The sequence below is a fragment of the Ailuropoda melanoleuca genome, chromosome 8 (assembly GCF_002007445.2).
Source record: "Ailuropoda melanoleuca isolate Jingjing chromosome 8, ASM200744v2, whole genome shotgun sequence".
Classification (NCBI taxonomy): domain Eukaryota; kingdom Metazoa; phylum Chordata; class Mammalia; order Carnivora; family Ursidae; genus Ailuropoda; species Ailuropoda melanoleuca.
Genome location: NC_048225.1, coordinates 24,884,230 through 24,897,390, shown reverse-complemented (window position 1 = coordinate 24,897,390; position 13,161 = coordinate 24,884,230). Strand labels below are relative to the sequence as shown.

Here is a 13,161-nt window from a genome sequence, read left to right as displayed (position 1 = left end):
AATCTCTACACTCAACTTGAGGCCTGAATTCACAACCCTGAGATCAAGACTCACACGCTCTACTGACTGAGCCAGCCAGGTGCTCCTCCCTCAGTTTTTAACTGAAAAAAAAAACGGAATTCAAGCCTGAGAGCCCAGGGCACCTGCGTGGCTCAGTCGTTAAGCGTCTGCCTTCGGCTCAGGTCACGATCCCAGGTCAAGCCCCGCATCGGGCTCCCTGCTCAGGGCGAAGCCTGCTTCTCCCTCTCCCCATGCTTGTGTTCCCTCTCTCGCTGTCAAATAAATAAAATCTTTAAAACAAAAAGCCTAAGAGCCCAATTTGCTTGAGTAGCCGGATTCCTGTCCCTGTGGTGCAGCCTGGCAACCTTCTAGGGAAGGCAGGATGGTTACAAACATCACCACGGATTAACGGCACGCCAATGAAACGAGGAGTCTTGGTGGAAGTTAAAGTATTTATTGATGTGTTTCAACTGTACATTCTCCACAGATCAGATTAAGGAGTTTGTAGGTGAAGTTTATCTGTGCATAGTGGGAAGACACATGGATAAGGTGAAGGGGAGGAAGGAGGAGAGGGGAAAAAAAAAAACAGTCACAGGGAAATTAAAAAAAAAAAAAATACACCACAGGTTACCAGAACCTTCAGACTAAAATAAAATAAAGAAAACGAATGAAAGGAAAAGAAAGAAAAAAGAACAGAAGAAAAAACTGAGGATCATCAACTATACAAGCATCACAAAGACTCAGGAGGAAACAAAATCTCCAGGGCTTTCCACAGTGTCTACAGAGCATTTCGTGTACAACGTGGAATACTCTCCTTGCACATAAAAGCCAGGCCCCCACCTCTCTGCCGGACGTGGCCGCCTCCCACTGCGCCCTTCTCTGAACAGCTGAGAGGCGGCTGCCGGGAGGGAGCGGGCAGGGAAGTCGGGGTACGATGGGGAGGGACCAGGGTCAGTGCCTTCGGGGGGGGGGGTTGTCCAAAGAGGAAAAGACGGCACATGTGGACGTGACTGGGCAGGGAAGTGAGTAGTAAAAAGCTACGGTAAGTCAACGGCAGACAGTGGAAGAACGTCCTATACAAACTACAGGCTAATTTCCATGGAAGAACTGGATTTAGAAGGAAAGCAGTAGTGGCTGCCCTAATCTGTATACAGTAGGCTCGCTAAAAGCTGCCCAACTCAAATGCTTTCAGCCTCCTGGGTGATACCAAGGTGCCCAGCACTGGGAACACCAGACTCCCGAGAAACTGGTCCTTGAACGTAATTTTGTGAGGGTCTCATGATGTGGTTGAATGGTCAATGACGGTTCCCTATCACATTTAGTTTCTGGGCAACTTTCTGAAAGCTAGCTCATTTAAAAAAGAAATACTGCCTTAGTTTCCTCCTCTTCTTTTTTTTTTCCTAAGAAAAACCAGGACAGTGAATGAGCCTTAAAGAGTGATTTACACAATGCAACTGGAACGGCCTGCACATACAGTCTACCACCCAAAACTAACATTGTCCATTTACAGAGAGCATATGTGAGACAATACAATAGAAGTGGGATTTCTGATTAATTTAAAAAAAGAAAACTACATCAGTCAAATATCTGCAATAGATCATTTTTTTCATTTCATTTAAGGTTTATATATCATATATTGTTATATTAACATTTTCACCCATTTAAAAGAATGGAAATTGTGATTCTACAGTAGTACTTTATAGTCTTAATGATCCAGGAGGTCTGACCGTAAGCTGAAGTCCTCCGGGAGCAACTGCTGGTCAGCAGCTGATCCACAACGCCGGACCTCCCTCTCCTGGCCCACCGGCGGCACCGCGCTTCCTGCCGCCTAGATCTGCATCTGTTCCAGGTATTTGTAGGTGGGGTTTTCGTAACCATGGTTCTGCATCTTGTTCAGGTGACGCTCCTCTGGGGTGAGCATGGGGTCAACCTGGAGGAACGAAGATGGAAGATCATTGCACTGTACCGGCAGACAACTGCACAGGCGCTCAGAAGACGGGAGGTTTGCTGTGCGATCCCCCCAGGAACCGAAATCTACCTGGTGTCCAACTGCCATTGGGTAGACCAAACAGGAGCTGGTAGTGAGGACACAGGGAGAGGAGGAGGAAGAAAAGGGGGTCAAAGAAGCTTCTGAAGGCTGGGTCCGAGTTAAAGAAAAGAGTGAACAGAATTTCCCAGCACCACAGCGCCAACCAAGTCTCAGCTGTGCTGCCTACTATTCGGGACAGCCTAGGTGAGCGGGCCCTATAAAGTAGGAATTGGGACCAGACGATCTGTAGGGTCTTTTCCAGCTCGGAAATTCTCCTACTCGGCCAGTGTCCAGCAGGATGTGACACCAAGTCACTAAGACACACATCTGAACTAATTTTCCAGGGCACATCACATTCCTTATTGTATTCATTTTCTGGAACCAAGAAAACTCTGGACATTCCCATCACCCACCTCAAAATGAGTTGTAAGCAGTTCTAATTATGAATCAGCACAAGACGGAACCGAAACAGTCTGCCCTGGCTCTCAATTTCCTGTTGCTTTTTCCCTACCGTTAAAAAAAGACTAATAGGGCGCCTGGGTGGCTCAGTCGGTTAAGCGTCTGCCTTTGGCACAGGTCATGATCCCGGGGTCCTGGGATCGAGCCGTGTGTCAGGCTCCCTGCTCCACGGGGAGTCTGCTTCTCCCTCTCCCTCTGCCTGCCACTCCCCCTGCTCTCTCTCTTTCTGTCAAATAAATAAATAAAAACTTTTTAAAAAACAGAAATAAAAAGTAAGAACTCTTACTTCTATTTCGTATTTTTAACACTTAATTCACTCCTGATTGCCACTGTTGCCTGCTCTGTCATATACCTTGTTTGCTCCAAAAACAAAAATAAAGAAGGGTATCAACAGTACTCATTCTCAAATACCTCAACATACCGGAAAGAAGGAAACACTAAGGAAATAACCTGAGAAAAGTTTTCACCCTCGGCAGCATAAAACGCTCTCACAGTTTCCTCACATTCACAGTCAAAGCCCAAATTAATGTTAAAATGTGACAGGGTCAACATAATTCAGCTGGGGCGGACTGCCACAACATGACCTGATAATCCAGTGACTCATTTAACTGAAGCGCGACACCCATGAGGTTGAGAAGTCTGAATTCCATAAACCTCCCTGCCAGCACAGAGCAAACCATCACCAGCTTGGGGCCATGTCATAACAAAGTCCCACTACTCACCTCCACGATCCCATGGCTGATGGTGCCGTACTGTCTCTTCCTCAGCATCACCAGGCTGATGACTATGACCGTGGCGACAGCCACCGCGATGACCAACAGCCCGACGAGGGCGCTGCTGCTCAGACTGAAGTCCTCCCGCAGGGGCCCCACGGATTCCTACAGCAAAGCAGACGTGCGACAAGGTCTCCATGACTCCGCACAGCGGGGGACACGCACTCCACGAGGGCCAAGCTCCTGCAGAGCCGTGACTCTGCACCCAAGGGAGGCCAGGATCCTGCTTTCCAAGTAACCATCCCCATAAGGAGAACCTAATTCTAGCTCCACAGAGAACCTAATTCTAGCTCTCTTATCCAAAAGCATGGAAAAATGGGGCCGGGGGCCTTTGATAACTTGAGACGCCAGGCATGTCTCCATCTTCCACTTGAAATGAGGAGGGAGAGAGCAGCCAAGAGCGACACGAACCCCGGCAGTGAGGCTCTGGAGCTGAACACGTACCGGCTCTGTCTCCAGGCCGCCAACCCTCTCGGCATTGAAGATCATCTCCTTAACGTCCAGAGTCTCATCGATGACCTGAAACGGTATGAAGAGGTCAGCAACTGGGTGGAAGGGGACATTTAGTACAAATGGAACCACTTCTTTTCTGCTCGATTTATTATCTGGTGGAGGGAAGCGGATACCTGAGGACGCCCGCTAACTGAGCAGTTCCATCACATTCTAAATCCGCTCACCAAACCCCTAAGGGAGGAAGCAAGTGTGGGCACAAGGTTACTGGATCACAGCTGGCTCCTTACGGGCCTCCACCTGCATTTTCCTCTGGGTGACTATTATGGAGAGACATTTCAGGACAGGTTACCAAGAAGCCATGTTTAATTCCAAACTCAGCTGAGGAGAATCCAGAAATACCAGCAACAGAAAGTGCTCGTAGAACAATAACAGTAGGTATAAACTTAAAGCAACAGAAGAGGCAAAGTCGACTCCATTCCAATTTCAACTTATGAAATCTGTATACTCACTTGGAAATGGCCTCTCATATCTTATCCCTATCTTCAGTTGCCAATATATTTCCCTCATGGTATAGCAAGAGAGGAGCTACTGCTGAAAAATGACTCTCTATTCCTTCTCACGCCCAGATGCTAAACAATACAGCCAGTTTGTGGGGGCAGTTGGAGCCGACCCATTTCCCACCATATGGAAAAGGAACACAGGCAGGTTCAGCTGGAAAGCGTCTACAACAACGCCACTCACTCTAGTTAGTCTCAAAATTAAAACAGGGCAGGGCAGAAGGGAGAAATGGCTCACCATATTTTCATCCACTTTATTCTTACTGTTAATCACTTTCTCCTCGGCGCCGATCAGCCCTCCATCCTGCTCTCCCACTCCAGACCCTGTGTTGGAGAGAGATCACAGCTGAGTGTTTCCGAGGCGGGGCTGGCCTCATGCCAACCTCACAGAAGCAGCGAACTCCCTCCTGAGGGCCGGGGAGCCCTCGCCGATCCCCTCCCCACCCCCACTGCCCACCCCAGCTATGTGACATGCTACTGTGTTCCCATTCCTAGGGATGCACTGTGCTCTAGAAGGATGAATGGTACAGGCATTTTTCAGAGGACCGATGGGTATAATGGAGGAGGACAGAGTGCTTACTTAAATCCAACTTGGAAAAATGGAATGCCAGCCTTCAGAAGAGAATGTTTATTGTAAGGTAAACAGAAGTGGAGTCCAAAGGCATTCTAGCACAGAGAAACATGTAATACCCTTATGTGATATTACCAAGTGCCTATTATCCCACAACGCGGTCCTTCAACGTCCTGGGCTCCCTCTGGATGGAGGAACCATCATACCAGCAAGGAATCTGCATGTCTGCCTCAAGCATCATATTTTATTCCACAGGCAATTCTTTCCACCTGAAATTCCCTCCTGGCCTGACCTCAAACGCTTCCTGTTTGTCCTTCCGAGCCGCAGCCCCTCGTGGGAGGCACTCCCAGCTCACAGCACTTAAAATCCTTGTTCATCCTCATTCATCTTCCTCTGTGTCTCCCACTAGCCGGTCACGCTCAGAGGGCCTGGATCACAGATGTCACATCTTTGATGCGGATTAGAGAATGAACGGGCAGGAAGCATTCCACAGACAGGGAGAATTCTAACACGAGGGTGGAGGGTACCTTTCTATAAATGGAGCAAGACTAGCCACACTCCTCTTGTCAAGGTCAGACTCTGCCTGAGCCGACGTCCCCTGTGCGTGCCACCCCAAATGACAGTATCCAAAGACGTGATGTGACTGAAGCCAGCACGAACCCAGGCAGAGGAGAAGTGATGCGCCATCCTCCTTATTTCTAGCTTCCTTATTTCTAGGCATGTGACTCCTAGCTATCCTACCGGTTCTTTGTTAATAATACGATACACAGCTGTATAGAGATGTCTGTGATTTGAAACTTCTATAAATAGATCACCCTGACAACACACTCTGCATTCATTCTAAGGGGACCACCTGCATGAGGAAGGCTCAGACAGGAGGACATGCCAAGCACTGCTGTCCCTGGGCTTGCCGACAATGACCCCAGCCACAGCAAAAAAAAGCCTTTCAGCTCACAACCAGACTCGTTCTTGACGTGGAGCCCATCACACGGTCTAGCTACCGCAGTCACTCATCAGAAGGCAGCCAAAAATAATGCTGGTTTTTCCTAAAGCTTTCACTTTAAAGAGGAATTTCACAACTTGATTCTAGGGTGAGTTAAATCACGGCTGGCTTCTGTAGTCTCAAAATGCCCCTGAAACAGTATTACTGCACTCTGACTATTGAGAAAGAGGAATCTGGAGAGCTGCTGTCTCAGCAAGGATGCGGATGAGTAAGCCTAGTAAGTTCTAATCCTTCCATCACTCCCTCTCTCCTCCCCCAGATTTTAAAAAAGGTCACAGGGCAGGATCCTATTTGAACAGTAACATGGCACTGAACCCACTAATTTAAAGTCCTACTACTAGTCTAGACTGTTCTCACACTCCTTTGGTGGTATAACCCACATGTTTTCTTAAACACTGACCAAAATCACTTTGGTTTTATAGAAGGCATAAACAAGTGACTTTAAGAAAACAAAAATTCATGTTTAAATCCGTCCAACTAATAACAATTGAAGTATGAGGACAAAAGCCAGGTAAACTTCTAGGAAATCCATCTCTATCTACAAATATCTAAGATGTGCTGCTCGGAGGAAAGGGAACATAGTCATCTCCAAGAAGAGACATATTCAAGTAGAACAAAATCAAACATTTACATATAAGTGATTTTTAGAAGCTTCAAACTGCACTCTCATGTTCTGAGGCAAAGCTGTGGCAAAAACCACAGGATCACATTCTTCGAGAACACTGCTCAGTCCATCCACAGTCCGCCAGAGCCAACAGACTGGACTCATAAAACACACACTAAGAACACACTGACCCTAGGGCGGCAGACTACCCAACAATCCGGGGAAATTCAGCAGCATTTTATGGAACAGAAGCAGCACGGGATTTGAAGACAAAGGAGCTGGGTTCAAACTGGGATTCCTCCATTTCTCAAAGTCATGACTCTGGGCAAATCACACAGCCTCAGTCTTCCTCAACTGCCTAATCTGTCGGCGAGAGCTAAAAACCCGAACATGAGGTGTGCTCAGTGCATGAAATGAGACTCAGCCCGGGAGGCCCGCAGCACGGTGCTTACGGAGTCCTAGACTGTTCTCAAGCTTGGATGCTCAGTACCGCGCGGCACGAGTGCACTTGTCACAACCTGTTCCATCCATCAGCTTCTAAGCTTTTGAGGAGCGCTACAACTCCGGACACGAGACAAGTGGTTATCGACAAAGGACCAGGCACAGCTAAAAGGAAAGGGAAAGATGTAGTAGGAACAGCAGAGATGGGGGAAGAGGTCACAGAGCACGACTCTCCACCTGCCCCTAAATTAAGCATATTTTAATCTTTTTAAAAGATGTTAAGTAAACTCTATACCCATTGTGGGGCTTGAGCTCACAACCCGAGGATCAAGAGTCGTGAGCTCTACTGACGGGGCCAGCCAGGCGCACCCAGCACATTTTCAAATATATGAGCAAGTCCAGCCAACCTGTTTTTAAGTTGGATAGACATTGAAAAAAATCTACCCAGATGAAAATGTTTCATAAAAATATGTTTTGGTTACTCTGTATTCTCCGGACATCCAGAAGGAAAGTTTAGGATGGCCACTTATCACCAGTACCACTGCCACTACAGGGTCCTAAGTGCTGGACACAGGGCTGCTCTGCCTCCAGTCACAGCCATGTCTGAAGATATGAGGTGAAAAGATCTCAGGTGATGGTATGACACAGAAAATGAAACTCCCGACACATGGGGGAAGTGAAGAGGAATGAGGTCTTTAAAGGAAACATCTATGACAGACCAACCTTTTTTCATTGGGTGGTACAACTCCGGCTGAGTGTCTAGCAGAAAGGAAAACAATAAAAAAAAAAAATAGCACAAAAAGGAGATTAAGAAAGAAAATGGCTTCTTTCAAAATTCCTCTCTTAGAATTTCTCTATAATGTGAACAGAACGTATTCTTCCTTAAAGACATGCCTGAAATATCCCATGAACAGACCAACAGGTAAGACCCACAGCACAGGGACTGGAAGGCAGGAGAGAAAGAAGTAGGTCTGCCTTGGGTCTTTGGGGAGAAATTTTGGGAACTTCCCAAATTCTTCAGCTGAGTCCACAGTTGTTTTTCTTAGGAAATAATAAAAATAAAGTCAGTATCGACTGCGGTTTTCTGCCAAGGAGACCAGGTCCTAGATCAGACCTGTCCGAGACGCCCCCACCCCAAACAAGGTATGTAAGCACAGCCACCCTACAGGCCCATGGCAGTCTGGCATTTGAAATGCAGGTTTTGGGAATCTCTTTATTTATCTGGCTCCTTTCTCAGATTCTGTTTGAGTACTGCAAGGTCACCTGTACAGAGTTCGTACTTCGGGGGTAACTAGTTCAGAAGGCATTCTGTTACGGTCCGAAGGCTAAGCTGGATGCTCTCCAGTGTCCGCATTCCGCGGGCCTCTGTTCCAGCACTGCTATGCCTGATCAGGCCAGGTGACTGTACCCAGGACTGCAGGGGTTCGAATGCTTCCTTCTGCACCTACAAGCTACGTGACCCTGGGCAGACACTTAAACCTCTTTACATCCTGGAATGCTCAAATGAAGACAGTCCCCAGGACCTAAGTAAGAGGACTTTTTTGAACACTCCAGGAGAGCAGCCATGCCCCAGGCTTAGCTAGAGCAACATACGGTAAGGACTCTCTGGTTGTGGCCGCTATTTTCCGCGTCACCGCCATCAGCAGCAAGAGCAGCAGACAAATAAATAGAAACTGATTCTACACCCTGGTCTCGGGGCACCAGGCTCAGCAGCTTGTTTATTTCTGGTGCAGACCCACAGCTTTTAAAGATCCTTTTAGACACTGAGAACCAGCAAGGGGATAGAAGGAAGCATGCCAGACCGGGAGTCAGAGGGACAGGACTTCTGATCCCGCCCCTCCCCCCCAATACCAGAGGGGTCACCTTGAACAAGTCAGGCCACCTCTGTAGCCTCTCCACGGCCTGCCCCCCTCGCTTGTTACGGAAAGCTAATGACCTCACGTAACACGAAAGTACTATTTAAGCAGCAGAGCGACGTCCACGTGCAAGGAGTCACACACTCTGGAGGCAGCTGACGGGACCAGGAGAGAGAGCAGATTTCACACAAACCATCTATAAAGTGGGAGGAATTATGACTAACCTCATGGGGATACTGAAGCCAACGATGTGAAGGCACCCAGGATGGTGCACGCACACAGTAGGCGCGCAGGGAGTCCAGTCTCTGTTTCCCTGCCCAGCTGGCACCGGAAGCACAGCCTCCCGCACACGACCCTGGTTCCACTCACTCCCTCCGGCTTTCTCCCTGCGTTCCCCCCATGCCCACCCAGCCCCCCAGCCCNCCCGGAAGTCATGTCCTCAGTCATACACACCTTCGTTCTCAGGTAAGGACGGGAAGGGATGGAAGGGGTGGAACGGCGGGATCTCATCACTCTCTTCGGAGCTCACCCGGACGTCCACGGGGGTCTCGGAGACAGAGGCAGTGAACTGGTCCATGTCTGCACGCTGCTCTTGAAGGAGCTCATCTGACAAAGAGACACGGCAGGGACCTGGCTTTCAGAAGGACCGCCAGTGTGAATGAGGCTAATTCAGGTCATTATAGAACGTGAACTTGAGATCTGCTAAGGGGAGCATCTCGCCAGCTCAAGATGCAGTGGACAATGCCCTCCTACCCCCCACCCCAATTCTGTATTACCGCAGAACCCCAGCACTGGGAGCCCAGCGCCCCATCCCCAGCACACCGCTCTCCTTCATGAACTCACTGTGGGGTTCAGTGGATTCTTCCCAGAGCAGAGATTTAAAGACTATCCATAAGCCATGACGCCCAAATCTGCACCTCCTATCTATTGCCCTGACCTCTGGCTCATCGAACAACCTCCCTCACACCCCCCCAGCAGCAACTTCTATTTCCTCACGTATAAAGAGAACGCGCTTGTCCTCAGGGAAGCGGGGCACCACCATCCATGCCATGGGGACGTGGAAGCCTGGGCACCGCTCTCGGTGCTTTCCTGGCCCTCACCCCCGGCACCTGAGCCAGCAGCACAACCCTGCTCACCCTTCCGCTGCAAGAGACCCTACAGCCCCTCATTCCTCTCTGTCCTCCATGACCATCACCATGTCCACTACCAGCATTTCTTGCCTGGATGTTTGTAACCGCTTCCTGAAAGGTTTCTAATTTTAATAGCACAGAGCAGCGAAGGAATTTTTTTTAAATCGTGTTCTTTTTTAAAGCACAATAAAGATCTAGTCACTCCCTGGTTTAAAACCCTCTAACGGCTTTCCATTATCCTAGAATAAAACCCAAACTCCTAGATTTTGCTAAAAGCTCTGAACAAACTGGCCTCTGCCAACTTCTTTGGCCCCCATTCTCCCTGTGTTCTAGCCACAGTGATCTACTCAAATGTGTCCACTTGACTTAAACTTCAGGCAGCTGCAGTAGTCATTCCCTCTGCTCAGTGCTCCCCCCCACCCCCCCACCGTGTTCTTTGCGTGGGTGGCTCCTTCTCATCATGTGGATGTCGGGTTTTTGTGCCCGAGACCGCCTCCCTGACCACCCAGCCACTCCCCACGTGGCACTCCTTGTCTTTGTTTCCTGATTCCCCTACTACAACATGACCTCCAGGATACTGCCTGCTCGTGCACCATTCTACTCTGTGACACACAGCAGACACAATAAACACTGGCCAACTAAATGTAGAAGATGAAGGGCAGAAGAGGGAGGGGAAGTGAGAATGTGTGTAAAGTAGGTGCCTTGAAAGGCATCAGCAATTAAGAAGAAAAAGGGCAACAGGAAGTTCCCCCCGGTCCCCTGCAATTTCACACCCTAGATTTTTTTCTTCCGGTCACAGAGTAAAGGTCAAGAAACTCAAGGCTCTGTTGCTCACAGCCAGTACATCTGTCCTGGGTTACTCCTTGACCTTGCCATTGCCACATAAGCTCCAGTGAATTCGAGACTTAAACCCCGGCGTGCTAATCCAGCTTCCTGGCCCTGGCTGTCCCGATTTCTCTCATCTTGCACTGCTGCCACCCCTGAGCCTCAGCCAGAAGTCCCACGGGACCTCGATACAAACACAGCACCCACCGATTTCCTCTTGGATTTCTTGGGCTACGTAAGGTACTTTGTAGAGCAGGGAGAGGCTTTGGTTCCTTCTTTCTTCAATCACATGGAGATGTGTCATCACCTGGAGGTACAGTACGGTGGAGAGGCCTTGTGACCAACAGAGCCAGGCCCGGAGGAGACTTGCAGACACACACTTCCGCAAAGATCAGCTGAAAAAGTATATTCTCTACGGAGTCCAGCAAAGCAGCTGGTCAGAGGAAATGTATCCATCCCTACCCTTATTTACTGACCCCTACAGTACAACAGTCCCCCCCCCCCTTATCTGTGGGGCCTGCGTTCCAAAGACCTACACTGGACGCCTGAAACTGCACAGTACTGAGCCCCGTGTATACTGGGTTTTCTTCCTATGCATATACCTATAATAAAGCTCGATTTATAAACCAGGCACAGTAAGAGATTAACAATAACTAATAATAAAACAGAACACTTATACTATAATAAAGGTCATTTAATGAGGTCTCTCTCTCCTTTTGCACCATACTCACCCTTCTTCTTGTGATGATATGAGACGACAAAACGCTACATGAGGAGATGAAGTGAGGGGAATGACGCAGGCCCTGTGACACCAACTTAGGCTCCTACTGACCCCCTGATGATACATCAGGGGGAGGATCATTCGCTTCCGGGTCACAGCTGACCGTGGGTAACTGAGACCGCAGAAAGCAAAGCCTCAGAATGCGGGGGGGGGGAGGCTGCTGAATAGGAGTGTGCTCGGACTGTGTGTAATACCCCCTGGTGATCTGAGAATCTATCCAGAGAGGGCTTGGAGTTAAAAGAAATTTTAATTTAAAAACATCCACTAGGCAGTTATTGATTTGATTTTTATACGAGGCACTTAGTAACTACTAATCGAGAGTAAAAGAACCCTAATTTATACAATGCCAGATACTCGGTAAGGTTTTGCTGAATGAAAGATGGAACGAGTCAGTTTTACCATTGGTCAGATTAGATGGGGTAAAAAGAATGAAATCACTGGCTTAAAAGTAGATTTGCATAGAGAGGGATCCATTCATGGATTTGCTTAGTGAAGTAATTGCTTGAAATGATTATCATGGTAAAAAACAGAACAAGTTTATTCATATTTAACTGAATTAGTTATTCCTTCCAAAATTTACACGGAGGTATAGGTAAACCTGATTATAGGGGGTGATAAAGACTTACCTACTGTCTGTCTTCCACAGTTCACTACCTTCCCTGAATGCAACAGTTCCAGATGGTTCATATTTTTTAAAAAGGGAAAAAGCCATCAAAACTGGACATTTACTTTTAAAGCTTTTTTGGGGTGGAAATGAAAGGTGAAGTGGGCTACCATCCACCCCAAGGCCACAGTGAGGCCTTGCATTGCTGTAGCCCGGAGCAAGCATTCCGGAAGGTTATGCTTGCAGTTACCAAGCTCGCCCTAAAGAGGGTGCTCTAAGCCTATGGATTCATTATGTGGGCCTGACGCCATAAACACAGTCAAAACAGAAAAAAAAAATTAAATGGAAAGATGCTTTTATTGTAGATTAATGTCTCTCTGGCCTTTAAAAGCAGGGATGAAAGCAATTTAATTTTATATTTGCCGTTCTTTCAATCAAGTAAATTGATGGGAAAGCACAAGAGTAAGTGCCTTAGAGAGAAAATGCAAATGGAACGTGAAAATGCACCACCCACAGTCTTCGCGCGCGTGTGGATGCTGTTGTACTTCAGATGAATTAAGGAGCCATCTGACTGAGGACGGTTCGTATGCCCCCAGGAGAAACAAGGGCCACGGGGTGGGATACCGGACATCGGTGTCTTCGTGGTGAGCCCTGAGCTACAGTACGAGGGTAAGAGCAGCATACCCCTCACACCCCAGACCAAACACGCACACTGTAACTGGCTGAACATATGTAGCATTTCCTAAAGTGCAGATAGCAGGGAACATGCAAAAGTTCACATAATTCAGCAGCCAAGTTCCATGAGCACTAAGGGCTTAGAGCACAGAGCAAACATCACGCGGGAGGAGCTGGGTTTTCCCCGAGATCTGCTGAGAGAGGAGAGGGCTCTCCTTCCCGTGCCATCTGTGGTGGCACTGTGATCTTGCTGGCAGACAACTCCTTCCCTAGTTGTTCATTTAACAGACTGATCAAGAGCTCTCCTTTCCTTCTACTCTCACACCATAGAAAAATGGCTCTTCTGTAAAATACTACATGATAATCTAGTTTTCCCACAAAAAAATTTGAAAAAAAAGGT

General features: G+C 48.1%; 1 protein-coding gene across 4 annotated transcripts in view; it reads right to left on the bottom strand.

Moving 5' to 3' along the window:
* Positions 1-438: 438 nt before the first annotated feature.
* Positions 439-13,161, bottom strand: part of APLP2 (amyloid beta precursor like protein 2) — an 82,126-nt gene continuing 69,403 nt past the window's right edge. For 2 of the 4 annotated variants that reach the window (XM_034666082.1, XM_034666084.1), the window contains 7 exons: positions 10,909-11,008; positions 9,200-9,352; positions 7,614-7,649; positions 4,510-4,595; positions 3,706-3,780; positions 3,211-3,366; positions 439-1,930 (listed from right to left, as the gene is read on the bottom strand). In XM_034666082.1, the coding sequence (XP_034521973.1) occupies positions 1,829-1,930; positions 3,211-3,366; positions 3,706-3,780; positions 4,510-4,595; positions 7,614-7,649; positions 9,200-9,352; positions 10,909-11,008 (708 nt within the window). In that variant the 3' untranslated portion in view covers positions 439-1,828. The remainder of the gene's footprint in view (positions 1,931-3,210; positions 3,367-3,705; positions 3,781-4,509; positions 4,596-7,613; positions 7,650-9,199; positions 9,353-10,908; positions 11,009-13,161) is intronic. The other 2 variants (XM_034666085.1, XM_034666083.1) reach the window with 1 other exon arrangement.